A 27,754-nucleotide genomic window follows, 5' to 3' on the forward strand; every position below is an offset into this window, starting at 1 on the left:
GGGCTGTTAGGAGAGGGCAAAAAATCAGACCAAACAAAGGCAATGGTAAGGGAAAGGAAAATGACAAACCGGGTGACATGTATTTTTGGGGGTTTTAAACCAAAGAAAATCTCATTACATTGTCCTCAGAGCAAAGACTGAAAGTTGTCACAGATACAGACTCTGCAAACCTAGAACTAGTGGCCAACTAAGGGAGAGGAAATAGTGGGAGGTCAATAGGATTCAGCTTAACTCAACAAGAATGTATTGGACACTTCTAGAATGCTCAGTGATGTGCTAACCTTCTGTGGGGTTTCATTACCAAGTGCAAGCCTCAATCTCTGCCTCAAGAAGAGGATGCTCTTTGAAGAGACAGGAGATAATAATTATATAGGAAACGCTTAGCAAACCATATGACATATTCACCTTAGCTTTTTAAAAATTATATTAAGGACACCAACGTATGAGATAAACCATAAATTAGGTGGGCAGTGAAGTAAGAGAGACAACAGAGCGGAGAAGGCAGAGCACCTGTTAACTTTTGTAGTCAGTAGAGCTGAAGTTCCAGAGCGGAGTGCAGAAGGGACAATAAGAGATCTTGGAATCCTCCACAATAAGGAGTGAGGAGAGAAATATAGTGACGCAAAGTTTGTAATGGAAACTAAGTCTGCTGAAGAAATCCATTCATTCTCCACTGGTCATTGTGGGGTAAAGGCACATAAGGAAAAGAGTGAGGATAAAATGGAGAATAAATAAATCTAGGGCCTCATGGATTGGTTCAGGGCTGGAAGTAAAAATCCCCCAAAGAACTGAAATTCTCCCCCTTCCTTGTATGAAATATACTGTATCCACAGAACAGAAAAGAACACTTGAGACTTCGATCAAGTAGGAAGGAACTTAATAAAATTGACTTCTGAGAACCCCCAGAGGGATAGAATAATTAATAGCTACTGTTAATTGTGATCATTTAACATGACAACAGAGAAAGATCTGTGACCAGAGAAGGAAAAGGAGTCATTGACCTATTATAAAAGGACCCAGTGGTTGGGTAAATGAAGCTTTTTTCTAAGTAAAGTTGAAAATTCGGCCTTTTGATCGAATAAACTCAAGGAAGTGATTGGGGTAAGGGAAAGAGTGTGTCTGAATTTGGCAGCGGACAATGGAAACCAAGCTTCTGCTCACTTCATTACTCCATGTCTTACTTTCCTTGGTCGTCCCCCATAATCATCAGATATTCGAAGACTTGGAAGAAAATGATTTTCTGAGAAGCTTGTTGAAGTCAGAAAGTCAGTGAGCTAGAATATCCTAAGGAAGGCCTTTTCCAACTCAGAGAACCATTGCTAACGAATGACAGTAATAATAATAAAAAAAGGGAGCAGTCACTTCTGCCAACTGGTCCCTATTACAGTTGTCTTTCATTTCTGGGGTCCACCCTGAGGAGGAATCCTCTTGCTCAAACGTTTAGATCCTGCTATCCTCCTGCAGATCTACTGAAACCTGCAGTTGTTCGGGAACCAAATGAAAACCAATGCCTCTGGGGTCTAAGTTTCATCACCTTTTTTCCCAGTTGTGTGATGCCCAGTGTTATCTTTTAACATTGCCATTCCTGTTTTACACTAGCCAAGAAAACCACAACCTTACCCTCTTAAATCTACAGCTTCACCTACCTCATTGTCCCTACGGGGATGCCAAGTCGCCTTCATTCTTACATAGGATGAAATCCATACTATGACTAACCCCCAACATATATACACCCCCCTGACTTACAGATATTATGTTTCCCCTCATTATACTCTTTGTACCATTAGTATCTATGTTTTCCTTGTTGTTGTAGGAGAAGAGAAATTTTCCTCTACTCTCTTTGGTCTCTGGCTGGGCCTAAGAATTAAAATCATGTAAGACAGAATAACAGGAGAGAAACACATTTTGTTGATTTTTTAAATTTTTATTTTATTGAAGTATAGTTGATTTACAATGTTGCTTTAATTTCTCCCATACAGGAAAGTGATTCAGTTACACACACACACACACACACACACACACACACGCACACAGTCTTTTCCATTATGGTTTATTACAGGATATTGAATACAGTTCCCTGTGCTATACAGTAGGACCTTGTTGTTTCCCTTGTATTGAATTTTTATGTGTCCACAGGAGGCTTCACAAGAAAATGAAGACCCAAAGAGGTGATCAGAGCAGGAAGCTTTTTCTCCCTTTTAGATTAAAAAAAATAATAATCAATTTGTGAAGAATTGACAAGACAGAGGGGTGTGGACTAGGGGTAGTAAGTGGTGAAGAATACTAGTAAGATAAGGGTTAGTTTAACAAGGTTTGTTTGTATAGATTGCTTTTTTTATTTTTTATTTGCGGTACGTGGGCCTCTCACTGTTGTGACCTCTCCCATAGCGGAGCACAGGCTCCGGACGCGCAGGCTCAGCGGCCATGGCTCACGGGCCCAGCCGCTCCGCGGCATGTGGGATCTTCCCGGACCGGGGCACGAACCCGTGTCCCCTGCATTGGCAGGCGGACTCTCAACCACTGCGCCACCAGGGAAGCCTGGTATAGATTTCTTGGCCCGAAATTCTCTGTGTCTGGTGATAAGAATGTCTTCCTTCTTCCTGAGTATAAGGAGGACGTCTCTCATGTGAGGGTTTTATGACCTGTTTTGGGGAAGACGCAGGAAGGAGTTGGGGAAGGTCAGAGCAACCTCTGCTGTTTTCTCAAACTCCTTCAGCTTAAGATATCCAATATGCCAAGGTGCCATATTTAGGGGTAATCTGTCCTAAACCCCATCGCTGTGATTGTGGCTAATTTCATGGATGCCTGCGTGAGCATTGGATGTGAGAGTTGAAAGGGATCTTAACATTTTAGAAAGAGGTCCAAAGACAGTCAGTGTATTTCCCAAAGTTGCCCAGTAAAATAATGGGAGAACCAAAACGATAATAACCCAGACTACTAGCCTCTCCTGTGGTGCTTTCACAGGAATCATGGTGGTGAAATTCACGATACTTTAAAGTAATGAAAGCTGTGGGCTGTGGATCAATGCATAGCTTTCTGTCCCATTTTTTTTAGCCGTATGATAATAAAATCAAAACTGCATTACTTTATACTGTGGATGCCGTATTACCACTTTATTCTTCACTTGTAGCCCTATTTGATAAGTCATAAAGATCGCTGACTATAAGAAAAAGACAACTTAATTTGCTCTCTTTGCAGGATACCATCATTTGTTATGATTTGTTCCCACATGCCTTTATAATCCGTATCAACCTTGACATACCCAACCTTCATTTTATTGTGCTTTTCTGCACAACCCACCCTGAAAATACTCCTCCCATAAAATTCATATATGTATCTTTTTGATAAGTGATAAACATATAGATAATTTTTGCCTTAGAAAACGTAATCGTATGGAGTGATTCACCTGTGACACTTCCCTTTTAGAGCTCCTGTCTAGCATTGAGGATATTTTTAAGATCCTCCTAAGTGCCCATCTGTCTCCTTTACCCTTGAAATTACCCCCCGCCCCCTTTCCTTTATTTTTCTCCCTCACCCTTTCTTCCTTCCTCTCAATTATTTTTAAACCAAGCTCTGTATGTTTTTTTTCTTTTGCTCGTTTGTTAGAATAAAAGCTTTGTCTCTCTTGGGCGATGTTATCAGCACTGCAGATGTATATAGGGCGGCTTTTATCCTAGCGTCTCAAAATCTGATTCTGATTCTTCTGTTACAGCCAACAGTACGGGCTTTAAAAAAATCAATTCTTAAGTTCCTTATCTGTTTCTCTGCCTCTAGGATAACTGGATCTTTCATAAGTAATGGGGATATTGAATTCAGGAAGCCTTATGGGGAAAATATATTGCAGTTTGTGTAAATAGCAAAAATGAGGCTGCAATTAGAGGTAATAACTATATCTTAATTTAGACCCATTTTCATAGTGGCTTGATAGAAATCGGTTAACGTAGAGTTTTTCCATTAAAAATCAGTTTTCATGAAAACAGCAGTTTAATTTTGTGGCTGATGTGTGTTTGGTTTATGGACTTCTGAAGAAAAGAATCACTTGTCAATTTTAGATTCTCAGTAGGTAGCATGAGAATCAGAATGGTTATTCTGAATCTGGGTAATCTTAAAATGTTTCGGTATACAGTGTATGTTGATTGGTGAACACATGGCAATATCTGTGGCTGTCTGGATACCAATTAATAAGCAAATCTAATCAGATCTTGAAGTTTGGGGTGACTGGGTCTTACTGCCATGCTTTATGTGTGTGTCACTGAATCAAATGTACTTTTCTAATAGTCTTTTTACCTAAAATCTCCATGGCATAGTATGAGCTAGTTTGCCAGATTCCACATTTCTTGAATGAGTTCATATATTTTTTTCGTCAGTACCCAGGAATATTATTTAATCCGAGTGGCCTTCTCTAATGGCCTTTGTTCATTTCTCACTATCTTTTAGATTCTTTTATCATCCAAGAGAGTTAATATTTTTCCTGTGATCCTTTGATTATAAAATATTATTCAACAAGAATATTATAACTTGAACACATTTCAGGAAATCTTTCGAAACAGAAACATATAGTGAATACCTTTCTACTGTGTTAGCCAACAAGTTTGTTCAGGTTTTTCCATAAGGTGTTACGGGGAAACCCAAATGAACTTTCTGGCCAACCCAGTATAGAGTATCATGTACCTTTAAGCCTCATGTCAGGGTAGAATACCTCTAGATGAGTTGATGCCTGATGTCATTCATTAAGCAGGACTTACACGGAATGCTTGGAGCATAGGTGGGAGGTACCACTCTTGCTGTAGTGCATGTTTCACCTGACACATGACCGTGCATGGTGGCACTAGAACTTTCACAGCAAGTAAACTCCTCTTTCTAAATTCTTTGACTCTTCTGTTACTAACTTTGCCAGTAATATCACCCATGAATGTAACTAGGGTCACCAAATATAATTAGACCTAGGATAGAGGTACTTCTTGGCTTTCTATCTTTGCAATCAAGTGTTAATGGCTTGATATTAACTCCTGACATTTTGGCACATCACAGATCAAGCCATCTGTTTAAGATCGTACTAGGTAATGGAACTGAAAAATTATGTCTTTTGGGCAGTCCAGCCACAGGGTTATATGCATTCCTGATGACATCTGTGATTAAGCTGGTCTCTCAGTTCTTAGATTAAAATGTAATTTAAAATGTACTTCCCCTCAGTATTAACATATGATCTGCTTAAAAAGCACATTTTTGAGATTGTTAAAAGAAATACGTAACTACGATATTTATTTAATATATAGTGATCGTGAAAGACTAAAATGCTTATAGAATTTATCAAAAGTAACTTTATCAAATGATATAAGCTGTATAATTCCAGTTAGCCATATCTTATTTTTATATGGGACTTTCAAGATTTTGCAGTGCTTTTCTATATGTTGTTTTACTCATTCCTCACAATGATACTATGAAATTGGCTTGGGCGATTTTACTCTCCCCAATATGCAGAAGAAACTAGCTTAAAGCATATGTTTCAAGTTAAGTGGCTTGTCCAAACCTGCTTGACTAGCAAATGGTACAGTCTAAACTAGTAGCTGGTAGCATTCACCACACTCTTATTTAAATACCTTCCCATTCTGTTGTTGTTCAGCCTCTTAGTTCAGTTCTTTTTCCACACAGTAGTCAGATGATCTTTGCAAAATCTTCATCAGAGCTTATCATTTACTTGATTAAACCTTGGTAAAGCGTTACTGTTCTACTCAGAATATAATCTCACATCCTTAATAGAACCTTCTTCATCCCCCGGCTCCTTCTAGCTATATCGTATGGCACTCCCGTCCCCTTGCTCACCAGGCTCCAGGCACATTGGACTTCTCTTTGTTCTTTTCCTATGTAACTAAAGACTTCCCATTTGCTACTCATTCTGCCTACAGTGCCGATCCCTTCTCTTCCCCAGGTAACTCCTGGTCATCACAGAGGTCTCAGTTTATGTATGAATTCCTCAGAGAAGCCTTCCCCTAACGCACTGAACAAAGTCAGTTCCTCTGGCTGTCATCTTTCAGCAAACTCTTAATTATCCATCAGTTTATATTGATATATTTATCTGTGTGATACTTCATTTAGCACCTGCCATGTCCACTAGTGTGTAAGTCCACTGCAGTCAGGAACCACGTCTTTTGGTCTCATTGCCGGTCTCTTGCTCTGGTCCAGTGTCTTGCACATAGTAGCTGTTCAGTAAAAACTTACTGAGTGAATGAATGAATCCATGTGGGTGTGTACACAGCTCTTCTTCTAAGAAGAATTCTTTATTAAATTAGGAAATGATGATAGAACCTGTAGATTTTTCTCCATTTCCTGGGAACATACAGAGAGAAATGGCTTTTTGATACTTGAAAGAATTTAAGCAAGTCTTAGAGAAATTAGCAGGAGAGGAGTTTAAAAAAATAAAATGGATTACCCAGGGAAATTGTGGAGTCTCCTTTGCTGGAGGTTTAATCAGAGGATAGTAATTGAGGAAGTTTAAGTCTTTGTGAAGGCTATGAGATATAGACATGATCATTTGGTAGAACAAAGACTTGGAATTAAAATACCTTTCCTTTTGCTTTTATGTTTGTTTCTTTGTTGAGGTCCAATTCTTTGTTTGTGCCCAAAGAATGAAGGGGCTTTGGAATCCTACTCTTGATACAGTTTTCTTTTTCTTCACCATGATGTATAGCTCTGCTATAATATGACATATGTGTTCCTAAAAATCACTGCACGGGGCTTGTGGGAAAAATGAAACCAGGGACACAGTACTCAAAAACTTTGTCAGTGACACAAAAAAAGATAGGCATCTAATATAAATGGCAGCTGAGTTTTACAATGTTAAGTGGTTAAGAAATATAGAAATAATACAATAAATATGGTACTTTACCTTGAAACAGACATGCAGTTTGCTTGTGGGAGCGGTCATGGGAAGGGCTGCAGCTTGTGAGTTATTGTGAATCAATGGAAAGAAGGCTGGGTAAAGTCAGAGGGCAAGTGGTACCTTCCGATATGGATGGGGCAGCTCATAACATCCGTGATGGACAGAGGTCACTGGTCCATCTATCTGTGATGTGTGCGATTGTGTATTTCTACACTAGCTTCAGCCGGGTGCAGTTTTCTGTGTTCACTTGTGTTTCTCATGATTGAGATTGGGCCTAAGCAAATGTGAGATTCGCATCATGCTCAAACTGTCCCTCTATTGCACTGTGGCAAATGTGTACTTTTAAAATAAGTGTTAGGAGGTGGTCCAAGATGTAGCGTAGATTTGGGGTGTCTGTGCAGGGAGGTAAGTTCAGGATCTTCCTCCATCGCCGTCCACAGAGGGTGCCGTCATTGTGCTCTCCCTCTGCTAAGCTCCCCGGTGCCAGTGTCTCCAGAGGAGAGTTTTCACACACATCTGGTGCCCTAGTTTTTGCATCTCGTATCCCAGTTTTGTGGTGGCACCCAGGGGACACCCCTTGAACACCTGGTTCTAAAGGCCAAGGGGCTTGCTTTCCTGGTTTCATGGCAGTGCAACAATCGGAGAGAGCGTTCTTGGCAGGCTACTGCCCCCAGCACACTGTACAGATAGCAGACCGAAACACCTGCAGTCTTTCTGAGAAGGAAGCCCATTTGTGTGTCCAGGAGCTTTGGCTGGAGGGGAGGCCCAGAGAAATGCTCTCAGGGAATGAAGGCTGGTGGACATAATCTTTACATTCTCCCTCTCCCTCACTCCAGCTTCCCGGCATTTTCCAGAAAGGAGCTCATATCCTTGTCTGGTGCCCTGATTTCTGCAGCAGCCACCAGGGGACACCTCTATATCAACTGGCTCTGAAAGCCAGCAGGGCTTACACTCGTGGGTCCCACAGGACCATACCCAACAGAGAAAGTGTTCTTAAACAGCTACCACCTTGAGGACACAGCAAGCAGCAACAGACCCTGGAGCTCAGTCTGTCTGTGAACGAGGCCTATAAGCTTATCAGAACAGCTGCAATGTGAGGGGCAGGCTTCTAATTAAGCACACATCAGAGGACTGACTGTAAACCTTTTCAAAGGCCTTGGAAGGCGGGTGTTCTCTTCACTCTCTGTGCTGTGCTCCAGAGTGCCAGCATCTCTTGGAGGAGAGCTCTTACATGTGGCTGATGTCACAGATTTTATATCTGGTGACCAGTCCTTCAAGACAGGGAAAGGTAGGTGTTTCACCTAATACACAGAAACAAACACAGAGAGTCAAGCAAAATGAAGAAACAGAACAATATGTTCCAAATGAAAGAATAAGATAAGACCTCAGAAAAAACCTTAATGAAGTGGAGATTAGTAATCTACCTGATAAAGAGTTCAATGTAATGGTCATAAGATGCTCACCACACTTGGGAGAAGAATAGATGAACACAGTAAGAACATCCATAGCGGTAGAAAAATATAAGAAAATACCAAACAGAGCTGAGGATTACGATAACTAAAATGAAAAATACACCAAATGCATTCATCAGCAGACTAGATAAAGTAGAAGAAAGCATCAGTGATCTCAAAGACAGGACAAAAGAACTCATCCAAGTAGAGCAGCAAAAAAAAAAAAAAAATTTGAAAAAGGGAAGATAGCTTAAGGGACTTATGGGACAACATCAAGCAGAATAACATTTGTGTTTTAGGAGTCCCAGAAGGACCCTTATCACACAAATGTGAAACATGTCTACTTCAAGAAAAAAGAAAATATCTCAAATAAACAATCTAACTTTATACCTCAAGGAACTAGAAAAAGAAGAACCAACTAAGCTTAAAGTTAGTAGCAGGAAAGATGTAACAAAGATCAGAGTGGAAATAGATGAAATGGAGACTAAAAAGACAATAGAAAATATCAATGAAACTAAGAGTTGGCTCTTTGAGAAGATAAACAAAATTGACAAATCTTTAGCTAGACTCTCCCACCCCTGCCAAAAAAAGAGAGAGGGCTCAAATAAGTAAAATAAGAAACAAAAGAGGAGACATTACAACTCATACCACAGAGATACAAAGGATCTTAAGAGATGACTGTGAACAGTTATATGCCAACAAATTGGACAACCTAGGAGAAACTGGTGAATTCTAGAGACATACAACCTTCCAGGACTGAATCATGAAGAAACAGAAAATCTGAGCAGACTGCTTACTAGGAAGAAATCGAATGAGTAATCAACAACCTCCCAACGAACAAAAATTCAGGACCAGACAGCTTTACTGGTGAATCCTACCAAACATTTAAAGAAGAATTAATACTAGTCCTTCTCAAACTCTTAAAAAAAATAAACAAAGAGGAGGGAACACTTCCAAACTCATTTTAAGAGACCAGCATTACCGTGATACCAAAACCAGACAAGGACACCACAAGAAAAGAAAATTAAAGGGCCATAGCTCTGATGACCATAGACACAAAAGTCCTCAGCAAAATGTTAATAAACTGAATTCAGCAATACACTAAAAGGATCATATGCCATGATCGAGTGAGATTTATTCCAGAGATGCAAGTTTAGTTCAACACCTACAAATCACTCAACGTGATACACCATGCTAACAAACCGAAGAATAAAAATCATATGGTCATCTCAATAGATGTAGAAAAAGCATTTGACAAAATTCAACATGTATTTATAATAAATACTGTCAACAATGTAGGTATAGATGGAGCATATCTCAGCATAAGAAAGATCATATATGACAAACCCACAGCTAATATTATACTCAACAGTGAAAAGCTGTAAAACACAAAAATGTCCACTCTTGCCACTTTTATTTAACATGGTATTGAAAGTTTTAGCCAGAACAATTAATCAAGAAAAAGAAAAGGCATCCAAATTATAAAGGAAAAAGTAAAACTGTCACTGTTTGAGGAAGACATGATTTTATATATAGAAAACCCTAAAGACTCTGACAAAAAAACTGTTAAAACTAATAAATTCAGTAAAGTCTCAGGATGCAAAATCAATATACAGAATTCTGGTGCATTTCTCTACACTAACAATAAACTATCAGAAAGAGAATTAAGAATAATTTCTAACAATTAAGAAATTAAGAATGATCCCATTTACATTTGCTTCAAAGAGAATAAAATACCTAAGAATAAAACTAGCCAATGAGTTGAAAGACCTATATGTTGAAAACTACAGGACATTAATGAATGAAAATGAAGACACAAGTAAATGGAAAAATATTCCAGTTCTCATAGATTGGAAGAATTAATATTAAAATACCCATAGTACCAAAAGTAATCTGCAGATTCAATGCAATCCATGTCAAAATTCTAATGGCATTTTTCACAGTAATAGAACAAGCAATCCTAAAATTTGTATGGAACACAAAGAGCCCAAATAGCCAAAGCAATCTTGAGAAAGAAGAATAAAGCTGGAGACGACATGCTCAAATTATATTGCAAAGCTATGGTAATCAAAACAGTATGGTATTGGCATAAAAACAGACACATAGACTAATGGAGCTGAATAGAGAGCCTAGAAACATAGCCACACATATATGGTCAATTAATTTATGACAAAGGAGCTAAGACTGTAAAATGGGAAAAAAGTCTCTTCAATAAATGGTGTTGGGGAAAATGGATGTCCACGTGCAAAAGAATGAAACTAGACTGCTATCTTACACCATACACAAAAATTATCTCAAAGTGGATTAAAGACTTAATGGAATGTAAGACCTGAAACCATAGAATTCCTAAAAGTAAACATACGTGGTAAGCTATTTGACGTTAGTCTTGGTGATGATCTTTTGAATCTGTTACCAAAAGTAAAAATACTCACGTGGGACTACATCAAACTAAAGAGCTTATGCATAGCAAAGGAAGGTATCAACAAAATGGAAAGGCAACCAACTGAGTGGGAGAAAATGTTTGCAAATCATATATCTGGCAAAGGGTTGATATGTAAGCTGAGCCTGGAAGGAACCCTAGGCTTTGAATAGAGAGGGCTTTTGAAGCAGGAGGGAGAGCATGGTCGAAGGCACAGGATGTGGAGTATTTTTAGAGGACCTTGATTTATTTCCGAGAATGGTCTGTCTCATTCATGGTCCTCAGGAGAATTTTTTCTCCGTGAGTTATGCAATGGATCAAGTTTCATCTGGGTGATTCATGGTACAGAGTCATAGTGTCTGATTTATTTGGAGACTGAAGTATATGCTTCCCATCTTTCCCTTTAAGAATGTAGGTCCCTTATAAGCAGACATTGAGTCTTTGATTTTCATCATGGAATATTTATCCTTAACACATAGTGCTTAATGTAGTAACATCCATAACCATAATAGCATGACATGCTCTAAAAAAAAAAAAAAAAAAAAAAAAACAGGTGGTAACAGCAGCACAACCAAAATGAAAAAGTCATAGCGTGGCTCAGTCTGTAATGTCAGGATCTGAGCTTGTGTGCTTTTTACCAGTTCCTGGAGTGCGTTTTTGAAGAACCATCTATTCTGGGTCATCCAGTCCCCCTTTTAATCTATGATGCCCATGTGTGAGGAGCTCACTTTCTAGGACTACACATAAAGAGGGTGGCTTAACCAATTTCTATCTGGGAAAACCTAATTGGGCAAATACAAAACTAATTCTTTAACCTTATTCTCATCAGCTTCATGGTATAATTAAGTGGAAGTTCCTGGTCCTTCTACAAAAATCAGTAGTGTTCTCTTTAAAGCATTTACCAGAGATTGAAAAGATGAAATAATCCTGAACAGGCACTAATGGACTTATCATTATTACTTGAATTCTTATTCATCTGCTAGTATTATTCAGTCATGAATCTTCATCTCTGCATAAGAAGCCACCTGGTTTAGTGGAAATCATTCATACATTAGAGTCAAATCAGCCAGGATTGAAAATCTGTTACCTTCTGTTTTTTTAATGACAGATTACTTCAAGGTCTCTGATCCTTGGTTTCCTAGATAATAAGAGATTAATAATAGAATGTACTTGATGAGGTTGTAATGAGGATGAAATTAATATATGAAGTCCAAGTTAACACTTAGTAACCAACAGTGCCTGGTAATTATTATCTTATAATATTTAAGAAACAGTTTCTTAAAAGTCATCCCCTATGTGCCTTTTCTAGCATGAGAAGCTGATACATGAATTGGAAGAGGAGAGACACTTACGTCTTCAGAGTGAGAAGCGCTTGCAGGAGGTGACACTGGAGTCTGAGAGGAACAGAATTCAGATGCGTGGCCTGCAGCAGCAGTTCTCCAGGTATTGTTCTGCGTGGAGCATCTTGTTTCAGGAGGTGCATCTCTCCCTGCGCCAATTACACCTTTGCTTGAGTTTCCATTGTGTAAGCTTGTGTTGCATTTGAGGAGCTAATGACCAGCAGTTTAGACCTTCTCTTCTAGCCAAACCATCCGATTGCATTTGGACCAATTTTCTGGAACTTTCCGCTTGCACCTCAGTCTTGGCTTTATTGAAGCTGGTTGTCTTTTCTTCCCCAATGGCTTTCCAAAGTATCTTTCAGTGAGATGTGGTGGTTGTGTGGCCTTTTGGCATGATCTGTGAAAGGCCAGCCAGGAGAATGCAGTTTTACTGGTCCTCATAATCCTATTTTCAGGTAGAAAGAATGTGAATCATCCAGTAAGCTCTTACTCCTTATTTACTCCTTATTTAGAGTAAATATTTAGAATCTGTAAAAAAAAAAAAAAAAAAATCAAAATCAATGAGTTTCTTTCCTTTAAAAAGACATAACTTGAATTTGAAAGGATTCTGGAAAAGTAGCTCTTTTTTAATTTAATTCCAGCACAGTAAGAATCTTTCAGCTTTCAATTACAGTTAATAGGGGGCCAAGAACTTCCCTGGTGGCACAGGGGTTAAGAATCTGCGGGCCAATGTAGGGACACAGGTTCAATCCCTGGTCTAGGAAGATCCCACATGCTGCGGAGCATCTGAGCCCGTGCGCCACAACTACTGAGCCTGCGCTCTAGAGCCTGCGAGCCACAACTACTGAGCCTGCGCTCTAGAGCCCACGAGCCACAACTACTGAAGCCCATGTGCCTAGAGCCCGCTCCGCAACAAGAGAAGCCACCACAATGAGGAGCCCGCACACCGCAAGGAAGAGTAGCCCCCTCTCACCACAACTAGAGAAAGCCCGCGTGCTGCAATGAAGACCCAATGCAGCCAAAAATAAATTAATTAATTAATTTAAAAATATATATATATATATATGGGGCCAGGTAAAGATTCAACCTATTATTTAAAATCTCTTCATTTTCATGGAAAAAACACAGACTTGTGCAGTTACAGTCCTGGGACCAGATACGGGCACCCTATGAGGAACAGTTTGCTTTTATTTTCATGTTTCACTTCACCATTTGCAAAACCAGGAAGATAATTTTTGGTTCTTTTCTCCCTCATGAGGTTATCCCAGGCAGAATCCAGTTTGAGACATTGCCCTAAAATTTTCTTCAGCGAACGGGGTGGGTCTTATCTTTCATTTACCACTGGGATTTGGATATGATTGGTGATGGATAATTGTGCTTCCTCATTGATGAGGCTTTTATATTGACAGCATAATTTTTAGGTGCGTTGCACGGAGAGAGCAAAGTTGAGCCTTTGGATGATTTATCTCATGGAGGCTCATACCACGAATGTTTGGAATTTTGGTTTAAAGGCATCTTGGAAGAACAGGGTAGGAAGGATGGATGACTCCTCGGTTTCAGAGTCATAATTTAACACCCTGTTCAACTCTTGGAGCCCACGATAATACAGGTGCTGTAGAAATGCACCAGTCAATACTTTAACAAATGCATGTTCCAACCCTCCCAGGCTATTACTTATACAACCTTGTGCTCAGTTTTTCATTCCATTCGATGGCAAATCTCACTTTATGTCTCCAAACTTGAAATAATAGCTCTTCCCCACTCTCCGAAGCAACTTTAAAACAAGTACCATTTTGTAATACTTGCCATTTTTTTGGTTCTTTTTCTTTTTGGCGGTACACGGGCCTCTCACCATTGTGGCCTCTCCCGTTGCGGAGCACAGGCTCCGGACGCACAGGCTCAGCGGCCATGGTTCACGGGCCCACCCGTTCCGCGGCATGTGGGATCTTCCCGGACCAGGGCACGAACCCGTGTCCCCTGCATCAGCAGGCAGATTCACAACCACTGCGCCACCAGGGAAGCCCGATACTTGCCATTTTAATGATACAAGAAAGGAAGGTGCAGATCTTGCTACCCTTGTACTGTCTAATTGAGATGTCTCTGTACTCAAGCTATTGATTTACAGGACGTGAGGCACCCGGCACAGTAAATTGCTTTCATACGATGCCTGGTCATCTGCTATAAATCACATGACAACCGCATACAGATTTGAGTTGCACAAGAGCCGAGGCTACATTCCAGGTTGAAAGAGAAGATAATTATTTGTAAAACAAATGGTGGTTTTACATACTGCCTTTGTGAAGATTTTTTGCCACAACATAATCAGTTTTCTTAGTAAGCTTCATTGACATTGCAAGTTCAAGTCCAGTTCTAGCCAGACAACTAATGTAAATCAGCAAAAGATGGGGGGAGAAAGCATATGTAGCGGAGAAGATAATTACACGATAATTTAAGTAGACCCACTAAACCATTGCTGATGGCCTTTTACCTTTTAAACTTTGGTTTGTAAGATGTTTCTAGTTAGGCTTATTCAAACAGTCCTGTTACTATAATCTAAGTCTTTGTAAAATTCTCAGTATTACGGAGCTTGTCTAGAGCATGTCACCCTTGGACATGGTCAGTATCTAAATGCTCATGTAAGTAAGTTCTGTAATCCAAATAATTGCATTAAATTTAAAACTTTCATAGTCATAATTTTCTCCTTCTTTTCCCGGGTTGACAAGTTCCTTTTGTACATGATGATACCTGAGATGTAATGTAGGCATACTCTGAGTATTGTTCATGGGATGAGTTTACTTTTTAGAGTAATGTAATAGCCTACCTTTTCAAAGGGTGCGAAGTGACTTACAAGAAAAGGTAGTTTTACGGTAAGACTGTTAAAATAAAAACGGAAAATAAAGACCATGAAAGGGGAACGTGGTGAGTAATCATACTTACACAGCCCAGCATGCTTTCTGAGAGTGAACATTTAATTTAGCTCTAAGATTCATGGCAGACAAGATTAAAAGGAAAACACAGGAGGATATGTAATTCTAATCTCGTAGACAAAGGCTGCTACTCCCTAAAGAGAGAAACATTATCTTTGGCAATAAACTCATACTAGAATGCATCTCATAGGCCCCTCCAGAGGTGGCATTAAAGGGTATAATAGGCAGTGGTCCACGATAGTGCAAATTAGGATTAATTCGTAAAAGTATTACTGCTTCTGCCATGTCACTTACGTCTATGAAGTTAAGTAATTTCACACTATATGATTTAGGAATTCTGGGTCTATGCCTAAGTGAAAACAAGTAAAGTAGGAAGAACTCCAGTGCTAAAGGTTCTCAAGTTAAGCACTATACTTCAAGTTCATGGGGACATGTAAATATATATGTGTTGTATTTTTCCAATACCTCTTTTATGAACCTAGGGCACAGAGGCATGAGATGCTGAGGCCCGGGCTCAGTTGGGTAAGGTATTTTTCTGGTATGTTTGATTGTACTCTAGCCGTGGGAGCATCTAAACAGTAGTCAAGGAGATTCTGAGTCTCAGATTCAGGGCTGATGCGAGGCATTGAAGGGGAAAATGAATAATGAAGTTAGAAGCTGGGGCAATTAGGTATATGTGTGAAGTAGAATTCAGGTGTCAGAATGAGCGATTCAGAATTACTCTGAGGCTTGATCTTATGCAGTTTCAGTTAGGTGATGGGCTTGGCGGCTTAAACGCACTAGGCAAAACTGAGCGTTTGTGATCACCTGTGGTAATGAGTAACGGGATCACGTAGGTGATAAAAATCTATGAAAGTCTTGAAATGAGTAGTTCTCTTGTATGTCATCACCAAACCTTCATCCATAAGCCCTTCCTCCTCCTGACCTCTGATTAGGATATAATGATCAGCAGTGGTCCAAAATTTGGGCAATTAAAAAAAATGTGACTAGAGGTTACATAATTAGCTCTAAGCTCATAAATCAGAAATTGTCTTCACTGAGGGTGATTCAGGCAGCCATAACAAACTTAATTTAGACCATTTACCTCCTTTAATGTAAATACAGAGAAGAAAAAGGATACTTTCAAATGAAGCCTTCCCCATAGATGAAGGTATGAATCAAGACAGATGCAGTAAGGTGGTACTGAAAGGCAGGTGTTGGTATCATTCAGACTGCTCCTTCCTTCTCTTATTATTTAGTGATATAAATCAGAGATGCTTTCCAGATGTCATAAGGATTGTTTAACCCACTGTCTGTGTAGTATACATGGCTGGGCATATTTTATGTGGGATTCGCTTTGTGATCCCCCCTGTATTCCGTAACTGTCTTTATCCTCCCTTTAACCATTTTGAAGTGTGATTGTCGAGCCAGCCAAGGTCAATGGGGTGAACTGAGGCTATGTATGTAAGGATAATTAGTGTTTGAACCCCCAGCTTCATTACTCCACCTTGAGTGAATGAAATGTTTGTGCATCAGTTAGATTCCAGGGACAATGTCTCCAACCAGGTGGGGTGTATTGAGGTGGGGTAACAGTGATTTCTAAAAAACAGACTTCTGAAGAAATAAGCGACTCTGCAGAGTTGATTTCATGCAAAGCGTGCATGATTTGCACAAGTATTTGAGTTGGTCCCTTTGGAAACAATCTAATCAATGTGTAGGCTGTTACTGAAAGCTGCTGTTCACATAGGACAATCAACTGCTTTTATTGTGTGCACAGTAATATAGAACATAGTATGTCTCCTCAAAAAATGTAGACTCCAGATGGAGAAGCCGTATGTACATATATGAGCCAAACAACACATTTATAGTTTAGCTATAAATGAAGGGAAAGTTCGTCTAAATTCTGGACAGCCAGACTTCATAGTTGTTAATAGTACGTTATCGTGCAAAGGCATGAGTCAAATCAGATGAAATTAATGATTGGGTAGTGATACTAGCAATAATAACACACGTGTTTATCACGTGGCAGCTCTATGCTGCAGTATATTTGAAGCTTTGAATTAGCATCAACCTGGTACTCTCACCATCAAGCAGACATGTTTTATAAAAGATCTGCAGTTAGCAAACCACATCACACCCAAAGCATCAGGAATCAATCATTGTTTCCCTGCAGCCTTGAAAAGTTCCAGGCGTGTGTGTGTGTGTGTGTGTGTGTGTGTGTGTGTGTGTGTGTGTGTGTGTGTGTGTGTGTGTGTGTGTGTGTGTGTGTGTGTGTGTTTACACGATGCAGTGTAAATTTTAGTAAAGGGAACAATTAAGCTTTGTCACTCCTAATTGACTAAGATAGTTAAAAATCACCCAGATGGAATCCAGGCTTGCACTCTCTACCTCCAGAATTTCTCTGCACCTGTTTTGACCTTCTCTCCCTGCACCGTTATCTGCTGCCTTGAAGCTATTTCTTTGCTTACGGTAAGGGGATTTCTCCTCTCACAGTTGATTGCTATGCTGAAGTGCAGTCTGCTGCTTGCTGAACTTCAAAGAGATGTACATGGAGCTGGTTTTCCCGCCTCGTTCACTGGTTGCTGTTCACGTTATCAGCTCTCAGAGACTTTATAGAATCCTGGGGTTCATTTTCCACTGCCCATTTGGAAGCTGTAGGCATCTGGCGTAGACGTGTGTGTTGAAGAAGGTAATATGCCCTTCAGTGTTCTGCCCACGTAGTCCCTTCTACCTCCGTATCTGTCTGGTACATTAAAAGAACATTTTATCTACATTGTTAGAAGGAGTGAAATGTAACAAGATGAGGACAGCCGTCAGTTGACCTTTGGGCAGTCAACAGCACAGGCCCTTCTGCCCCTTTTCTACACTTGTTCCTGTCCCAGAGTCTTCATCAGCTTTAACCCGTCACAGACGCTGGCTCTCCTCAGTGCCCTGTTCCTCCTGATGAATGTAGAGGGCAATTTTCTATTGATTTGGAGTTGCTATTTCCACATGATCAGCAATATTTCTTGCTGTCATAAAAATGGAGACTTGTCATAAAAATGGAGGCCTCTCATTTGCTCCTCTGGGTGAATTTACCAGAAGTTTAAAATGGCAAAGCAACACTGGTCAGATGATAACTTTTCTTCAGATGGCAGCAGACGGAAGAAAGGAGTTTACATGGCATCTTCTTTAAATGCTTGGTTAACATAATATGGATCGTACTTTGATGTCAGAAATGTATATCTTAGTATCTGGCGTATAAGTTCTCACTTGAGCACAGCAGAGAGGGGCTAAAATCAATTATATAGAGAATGGAAAGAAAGGAGACCTTTTTCAGCAGTTACTAACTTAATATGAAACATTCCTTGATTCCCTTGTAGTTCTGCTTCCGTATAAGACATGATGACCTTGTCACAAGTTTTTAAAATTCTTAACGGAGCTATATATTGTTGAGTAGACAACATGAAAATTATATCACCTATTATTCAAGCCTGGTAGAGAAAACAATCGTAACATAAAATTTAGTTCCAATTTCATTTGAAAGAGCACTGTCCTATTGAATGGGTTTTCTAGGACCTGGTTCTAGCCCCACTTCTAACTAGCTTAATAACGGCGGTTAAGTAAGTTGACCTTTCTGGATCTCATTTCGCTCATTGGTAAAAATGAGGAAGTTGAATTGCACTATAGTTTTATAATGCTTTTTAGGCTTTTGAAAAGGCCATGTGTTAGAACTGAAATGCATTTCTTGCGTGAAGTTATAATTACGCTGTTATAACCAGGGTTTCTTGAAGTTCTAACAACCAGGTTTCATGGTAGGAACTTGGAGTGGATTGTCTTATTCTCCATGTTTTGATGACAGTGATACTCTGTGGGACTGGGCTTTCACCATGTCTATTTTGGTTACTTGACTCTGGAGAAGTTGAGATGAGAAAACTGCCATGCCCAGATGAAATATTTCTGTTGAGGACAGTCAAATTGAATACTGAGAAACCTGGCTGGTAAAAGGAAGCGAAGATCCTCTGCTGTGAACATAACCATTATTGCTCTTGGCTCTGATGTTGTCTGCTTTAGGATTTATTTGAAACAGTTTTGGGAAGAGCCTGAACAGAGAGAACTTTATGACAACCAGAACTGTTTTCACTTCTAAACAATTTCTCTGAAGACATAGTCCTCAGTAAAAATGCCAGTGATGTAGTCTCTCCTCCAAATGTCTTTTTCAATTACCTATTATAACTCTTAATGTATTACTATCCCTACCCAACACACTTTTTCTTTTAAGAAAATAGATGCAGGATATGGGAGAATATGTTTCATTTTAAAATTGGAAACCAAATTCATTCCTGCTCTAAATAATAAATGTTGTTTTGGTCAGGTTTACAGAAAATCCATCTTTTAAGTGTATAGTTTGACCAATTTTGACAAGCATATGCCATCATGCAACCACCACTGCAATCTTTACAGAATATTTTCATGCCCCTGAAAAGTTCCCTCATCTCCCTATGGTCTGTTCCCTCTCCACACCCTAAGACCCTGGCAATGGCTGATCTGATTTGTCTCCCTGTAGTTTTGCCTTTTCCAGAAATTCTTATCATTGAAGTTATAAAGTATTTAATTTTTTTGTGTATCTGGCTTCTTTCACTTAGCAAGTCTTTTGAAATGCAGCCTTGTTGTTGCATATATCAGTACTTCATTCCCTTTCATTGCTTAGTCATAATCCATCGTATAGAAGTACCACCATTTGTTTATTCATTCACCTGATGATGGATTTCTTCCAGTTTTTGGTGATTATAAGGTTGTTATAAACATACAGCCTTCATTCCCAGGTCTCAGTATGTTTCCATCTGTCTTAGGAATGGGATTACTGTGTCATATAGTAAGCCTGTGTTTAACTTTACGGGACACTGCCAAACTGTTTTGCAAAGTAGCCATGCCATTTTGCATTCCCACTCTCAGTGTTTAGGGGTTCTCATTGTTCCATACTGACGAATCCTTCTTGAAGGTTTTTCTCTTTTTTTAACATCTTTATTGGAGTATAATTGCTTTACAATGGTGTGTTAGTTTCTGCTGTATAACAAAGTGAATCAGCTGTACGTATACACGTATCCCCATATCACCTCCCTCTTATGTCTCCCTCCCACCCTCCTTATCCCACCCCTCTAGGTGGTCACAAAGCACCAAGCTGATCTCCCTATGCTATATGGCTGCTTCCCACTAGCTTTTTTTTTTTTTTTTTTTTTTTTTTTTGGGGTACGCGGGCCCCTCACTGTTGTGGCCTCTCCCGTTGCGGAACACAGGCTCCGGATGCACAGGCTCAGCGGCCGTGGCTCACGGACCTAGCCGCTCTGCGGCATATGGGATCTTCCTGGACCGGGGCACGAACCCGTGTCCCCTGCATCGGCAGGCGGACTCTCAACCACCGCGCCACCAGGGAAGCCCCCCACTAGCTATTTTACATTTAGTAGTGTATATATGTCCATGCCACTCTGTCACTTTGTCCCAACTTACCCTTCCCCCTCCACATATGCTCAGTCTGTTCTCTATGTATGCGTCTTTATTGCTGTCCTGCCCCTAGGTTCATCAGAACATTTTTTTTTTTTTTTAGATTCCATATATATGTGTTAGCATATGGTATTTGTTTTTCTCTTTCTGACTTACTTCACTCTGTATGGAAGACTCTAGGTCCATCCACCTCACTACACATAACTCAATTTCGTATCCTTTTATGGCTGAGTAATATTCCATTGTATATTTTTCCACATCTTCTTTATCCATTCATCTGTCAGTGGACACTTAGGTTGCTTCCATGTCCTGGCTATTGTAAATAGAGCTGCAATGAACATTGTGGTACATGACTCTTTTTGAATTATGGTTTTCTCAGGGTATATGCCCAGTAGTGGGATTGCTGGGTCATATGGTAGTTCTATTTGTAGTTTATTTTTTTATTTTTTTTTTATTTTTTTTATTTTTAGTTTTTTAAGGAACCTCCATACTGCTCTCCACAGTGGCTGTATCGATTTACATTCCTACCAACAGTGCAGGAGAGTTCCCTTTTCTCCACACCCTCTCCAGCATTTATTGTTTCTAGATTTTTTGATGATGGCTATTCTGACTGGTGTGAGGTGATACCTCATTGTAGTTTTGATTTGCATTTCTCTAATGCTTAGTGATGTTGAGCATCCTTTCATGCGTTTGTTGGCAATCTGTGTATCTTCTTTGGCGAAATGTCTGTTTAGGTCTACTGTCCATTTTTGGATTGGGTTGCTTGCTTTTTTGATACTGAGCTGCATGAGCTGCTTGTAAATTTTGGAGATTAATCCTTTGTCAGTTGCTACGTTTGCAAATATTTTCTCCCATTCTGAGGGCTATCTTTTCTTCTTGCTTATGGTTTTCTTTGCTGTGCAAAAGCTTTGAAGTTTCATTAGGTCCCATTTGTCTATTTTTATTTGCATTTCTCTAGGAGGTGGGTCAAAAAGGATCTTGCTGTGATTTATGTCATAGACTGTTCTGCCTATGTTTTCCTCTGAGAGTTTTATAGTGTCTATTCTTACATTTAGGTCTTTAATCCATTTTGAGTTTATTTTTGTGTATGGTGTTAGGTGGTGTTCTAACTTCATTCTTTTACATGTACCTGTCCAGTTTTCCCAGCACCACTTATTGAAGAGGCTGTCTTTTCTCCCTTGTATATTCTTTCCTCCTTTATCAAAGATAAGGTGACCATATGTGCATGGGTTTATCTCTGGGCTTTCTATCCTGTTCCATTGATCTATATTTCTGTTTCTGTGCCAGTACCATACTGTCTTGATTACTGTAGTTGTGTAGTATAGTCTGAAGTCAGGGAGCCCAATTCCTCCAGTTCCGTTTTTCTTTCTCAAGATTGCTTTGGCCATTTGGGGTCTTTTGTGTTTCCACACAGATTGTGAAATTTTTTGTTCCAGTTCTGTGAAAAATGCCATTGGTAGTTTGATAGGCATTGCATTGAATCTGTAGATTGCTTTGGGTAGTAGAGTCCTTTTCACAATGTTGATTCTTCCAATCCAAGAACACGGTATATCTCTCCATCTGTTTGTATCATCTTTAATTTCTTTCATGAGTGTCTTATAGTCTTCTGCATACAGGTCTTTCGTCTCCTTAGGTCGGTTTATTCCATGGTATTTTATTCTTTTCGTTGTAGTGGTAAAGGGGAGTGTTTCCTTAATTTCTCTTTCAGGTTTTTCATCTTTAGTGTATTGGAATGCCAGAGATTTCTGTGCATTCATTTTGTATCCTGCTACTTTACCAAATTCATTGATTAGCTCTAGTAGTTTTCTGGTGGCATCTTTAGGATTCTCTATGTAGAGTATCATGTCAGCTGCAAACAGTGACAGTTTTACTTCTTCTTTTCCAGTTTGGATTCCTTTTATTTCTTTTTCTTCTCAGATAGCTGTGGCTAAAACTTCCAAAACTCTGTTGAATAATAGTGGTGAGAGTGGGCAACCTTGTCTTGTTCCTGATCTTAGTGGAAATGGTTTCAGTTTTTCACCATTGAGAACAGTGTTGGCTGTGGGTTTGTCATGTATGGCCTTTATTATGTTGAGGTAAGTTCCCTCTATGCCCACTTTCTGCAGGGTTTTTATCATAAATGGGTGTTGAATTTTGTCAAAAGCTTTTTCTGCATGTACTGAGATGATCATATGGTTTTTCTCCTTCAATTTGTTAATATGGTGTATCACGTAATCGATTGATTTGCGTATATTGAAGAATCCTTGCATTCCTGGGGTAAACCCCACTTGATCATGGTGTATGATCCTTTTACTGTGCTGTTGGATTCTGTTTGCTAGTATATTGTTGAGGATTTTTGCATCTGTGTTCATCAGTGTTATTGGCCTGTAGTTTTCTCTTTTTGTGACATGTTTGTCTAGTTTTGGTATCAGGGTGATGGTGGCCTCATAGAATGTGTTTGGGAGAGTTCCTCCATCTGAAATTTTTTGGAAGAGTTTGAGAAGGATAGGTGTTAGCTCATCTCTAAATGTTTGATAGAATTCGCCTGTGAAGCCATCTGGTCCCGGGCTTTGGTTTGTTGGAAGATTTTAAATCACAGTTTCAATTTCAGTGCTTGTGATTGGTCTGTTTATATTTTCTTTTTCTGGCTGGTTCAGTCTTGGAAGCTTGTGTTTTTCTAAGAATTTGTCCATTTCTTCCACGTTGTCCATTTTATTGGCATAGAGTTGCTTGTAGTAACCTCTCATGATCCTTTGTATTTCTGCAGTGTCAGTTGTTACTTCTCCTTTTTCATTTCTAGTTCTATTGATTTGAGTCTTCTCCGTTTTTTTCTTGATGAGTCTGACTAATAGTTTACCAGTTTTGTTTATCTTGTCAAAGAACCAGCTTTTAGTTTTATTGACGTTTGCTATCGTTTCCTTCATTTCTTTTTCATTTATTTCTGATATGATCTTTATGATTTCTTTCCTACTGCTAACTTTGGGGTTTTTTTGTTCTTCTTTCTCTAATTGCTTTAGGTGTAAGGTTAGGTTGTTTATTTAAGATGTTTCTTCTTTCTTGAGGTGGGATTGTTTTGCTATAAACTTCCTTCTTAGAACTGCTTTTGCTGTATCCCATAGGTTTCGGGTCGTTGTGTTTTCACTGTCATTTGTTTCTAGGTTTATTTTGATTTCCTCTTTGATTTCTTCAGTGATCTCTTGGTTATTTAGTAGTGTATTGTTTAGCCTCCATGTGTTTGTATTTTTTGCAGAGTTTTTCCTGTAATTGATATCTAGTCTCATAGCACTGTGGTCGGAAACGATACTTGATACGATTTCAATTTTCTTAAACTTACCAAGGCTTCATTTGTGACCCAACATATGATCTGTCCTGAGAATGTTCCATGAGCACTTGAGAAGAAAGTGTGTTCTGTTGTTTTTGGATGGAATGTCCTATAAATATCAGTTAAGTCCATCTTGTTTAGCGTATCATTTAAAGCTTGTGTTTCCTTATTTATTTTCGTGTTGGATGGTCTGTCCATCGGTGAAAGTGGGGTGTTTAAGTCCCCTACTATGATGGTGTTACTGTCGATTTCCCTTTTTATGGCTGTTAGCATTTGCCTTTTGTGTTGAGGTGATACTATGTTGGGTGCATAAATATTTACAATTGTTATATCTTCTTCTTGGATTGATCCCTTGATCATTATGTAGTGTCCTTCTTTGTCTCTTGTAACATTCTTTATTTTAAAGTCTATTTTGTCTGATATGAGAATTGCTACTGCAGCTTTCTTTTGATTTCCATTTGCATGGAATATCTTTTTCCATCCCCTCACTTTCAGTCTGTATGTGTCCCTAGGTCTGAAGTGGGTCTCTTGTAGACAGCATATATACAGGTGTTGTTTTTGTATCCATACAGCCAGTCTGTGTCTTTCGGTTGGAGCATTTAATCCATTTACATTTATGATAATTATCAATATGTATGTTCTTGTTACCATCTTCTTAATTGTTTTGAGTTTATTATTGTAGTTCTTTTCCTTCTCTTGTGTTTCCTGCCTAGAGAAGTTCCTTTAGCATTTGTTGTGAAGCTGGTTTGGTGGTGCTGGATTCTGTTAGCTTTTGCTTGCCTGTAAAGGTTTTAATTTCTCCGTCAAATCTGAATGAGATCCTTGATGGGCAGAGTAATCTTGGTTTTAGGTTTTTCCCTTTCATCACTTTAAATATGTCCTCCCACACCCTTCTGGCTTGCAGAGTTTCCACTGAGAAATCAGCTGTTAACCTTTTGGGGATCCCTTGTAGGTTATTTGTTGCTTTTCCCTTGCTTCTTTTAATATTTTTTCTTTGTTTTTAATTTTTGATAGTTTGAGTAGTATGTGTCTTGGCGTGTTTCTCCTTGGATTATCCTGTGTGGGACTCTCTGTGCTTCCTGGAGTTGATTGACTATTTCCTTTCCCATGTTAGGGAAGTTTTCAACTATAAGCTCTTCAAATATTTTCTCAGTCTCTTTCTTTTTCTCTTCTTCTTCTGGGACCCCTATAATTCGAATGTTGGTGTGTTTAATGTTGTCCCAGAGGTCTGTGAGACTGTCCTCAGTTCTTTTTTTTTTTTTTTGTGGTATGCGGGCCTCTCACTTGCTGTGGCCTCTCCCGTTGCGGAGTACAGGCTCCGGATGCACAGGCTCAGCAGCCATGGCCACAGGCCCAGCCGCTCTGCGGCATGTGGGATCCTCCCAGACTGGGGCACGAACCCACGTCCTCTGCATCAGCTGGCGGACTCTCAACCACTGCACCACCAGGGAAGCCCTGTCCTCAATTCTTTTCATTCTTCTTTCTTTATTCTGCTCTGTGGTAGTTATTTCCACTATTTTATCTTCTAGGTCACGTATCCATTCTTCTGCCTCAGTTATTCTGCTATTGATTCCTTCTATAGAATTTTAAATTTCATTTATTGTGTTGTTCATCATTATTTGTTTGCTCTTTAGTTCTTCTAGGTCGTTGTTAAACGTTTGTTGTATTTCCTCCATTCTATTTCCAAGATTTTGGATCATCTCTACTCTCATTACTCAATTCTTTTTCAGGTAGACTGCCTGTTTTCTCTTCATTTGTTTGGTCTGGTGGGTTTTTACTTTGCTCCTTCATCTGCTCTATATTTCTCTGTTTTCTGATTTTGCTTAACTTACTGTGTTTGGGGTCTCCTTTTTGCAGGCTGCAGGTTTGTAGTTCCCGTTGTTTTTGGTGTCTGTCCCCCAGTGGCTAAGGTTGGTTCAGTGGGTTGTGTAGACTTCCTGGTGGAGGGGACTGATGCCTGTGTTCTCGTGGGTGGGGCTGGATCTTGTCTTTCTGGTGGGCAGGTCCACGTCTGGTGGTGTGTTCTGGGGTGTCTGTGACCTTATTATGATTTTAGGCAGCGTCTCTGCTAACGGGTGGGGTTGTGTTCCTGTCTTGCTAGTTGTTTGGCATAGGGTGTCCAGCACTGGAGCTTGCTTGCTGGTTGTTGAGTGGAGCTGGGTGTTAGCATTGAGATGGAGATCTCTGGGACAGCTTTCGCAGTTTGATATTACGTGGGGCTGGTAGGTCTCTGGCGGTCCAATGTCCTGAACTCGGCTCTCCCACGTAAGAGGCTCAAGCGTGACACTCGGCCGGAGCACCAAGACCCTGTCAGCCACACGGCTCCAAACTCTGGAACTCCAAACTCCAGAGGTCCTCCTTTTGACGTGCTGCCTCTCCCCTTCTGCCTTGAATTTTTGACTTAAAGAATTATTCTAAGGTGAACATTCTTGTAAGCAGCATCAAGTCAAGAAAGAACACTCTGCCAGCCCCCCATAATCCCCTCCACATCCCTCTTCCCAATCTCAACCCTTATCTTCCCCCAATAATAACTATTTTGACTTTAGAGCACTAACCTCCCAGTGTTTTTAATAGTTTTTTAAAATTTTTATTGAAATACAGTTGATTTACAGTGTTGTGTTAACTTCTGATGTACAACAAAGTAATTCATTTTATATATTTATATATATATATATATATATATATATGTATGTATCTATTCCTTTTTATATTCTTTTCCATTATGGTTTATCACAGGATATTGAATACAGTTCCCTGTGCTATACAGTAAGACCTTGTTGTTTATCCATTCTATATATGATAGTTTGCATCTGCTAATCCCAAACTCCCAGTCATTCCTTCTGCCCCCCTCCCCTTGGTAATTTCGTAGATATATTCATTTGTGTCATATTTTAGATTCCACATATAAGTGATATCATGTGGTATTTGTCTTTCTCTTTCTGACTTACTTCACTCAGTGTGATAATCTCTGGGGTCATCCATGTGGGTACAAATGACATTATTTTGTTCTTTTTTATGGCTGAGTAATATTCCATTATATACATATATATATATATACACACACACATATATATAATATACACACACACACATATTATTTATCCATTTATCTGTTGGTGGTTTAATACTTTTTTTCATTTAATATGCGTCCCCAGACATTTTAATCTTGTCTGTTTTTTCTAAAACTGTATTTATCTTTTAGGTTCCTGTTAGCCAACAGGTTACCCTACATCACTTGCTTTTTCTTCAAATTTATCTATTGAAAAATCTAGAGCATTTGACCCATAGAGTTTCTCACAGTCTAAATTTGTTAATTACTATTCTTGGGGCAGTTCAACATGTTCCTCTGTCCTCTATATTTTCTGCAGATAGGCAGCTGTTTCCATACATTGTTCTTAATAATGATCCAAACGAAGAGTTAAAAGTTTTTGTTGCCTATCCAAGGGGCAGAGAACGCTTCTCATGTCCCCATATATCTTTTGTACTATTACTAATGACCTTTGCCATGGTGTTCATTCAAAAACTTTTTGTTTGAATTTGGTTGAAAAATAAATGCATGAATACAAGAATGCATGAATACCTTCACTGAAGCAGAAAGGTGCAGCCAGCATTGTAGTATGAAAGACTTAGATTAAACGCATGGAAGAATTTTAAAGATAGTGTGTTTGTGATAGAAACTTGCTTTCAAGAGAGGTTTTAGAATGGCCATTTCTGGGGATATTTAAAATTTTGATAATAGTCATCATTCTTAGAGTTATAAACTACGATGGCCTGGGAGCGTGAGGAACCGATTTCCTGTTCCTGGGTCTCTGTGATAGAGCGCTCACCTATAAAAGATGAGTTGTCTGTTTCAGAATATTCTTTGCAGAATTTCTGTCTGCAGGGCACTAAATGGAATTTGGTGCATTGAAAGTTTGCTTCCCGTAGGGTAAAGTTTACTTTCAGAGTGTTTTCTGACCCTCAGATAACATTTATA

At 39.3% G+C, this 27,754-nt stretch overlaps 1 protein-coding gene across 7 annotated transcripts in view; it reads left to right on the forward strand.

Moving 5' to 3' along the window:
- NCKAP5 (NCK associated protein 5) overlaps positions 1 to 27,754 on the forward strand; it is a 1,056,356-nt gene that overhangs the window by 570,056 nt on the left and 458,546 nt on the right. For all 7 annotated transcript variants that reach the window (XM_067742126.1, XM_067742129.1, XM_067742130.1 and 4 more), the window contains one exon: positions 12,060 to 12,193. In XM_067742126.1, coding sequence (XP_067598227.1) covers positions 12,060 to 12,193 — 134 coding nt within the window. The remainder of the gene's footprint in view (positions 1 to 12,059; positions 12,194 to 27,754) is intronic.

The sequence above is a fragment of the Pseudorca crassidens genome, chromosome 6 (genome assembly GCF_039906515.1).
Source record: "Pseudorca crassidens isolate mPseCra1 chromosome 6, mPseCra1.hap1, whole genome shotgun sequence".
In the NCBI taxonomy this organism is placed as follows: domain Eukaryota; kingdom Metazoa; phylum Chordata; class Mammalia; order Artiodactyla; family Delphinidae; genus Pseudorca; species Pseudorca crassidens.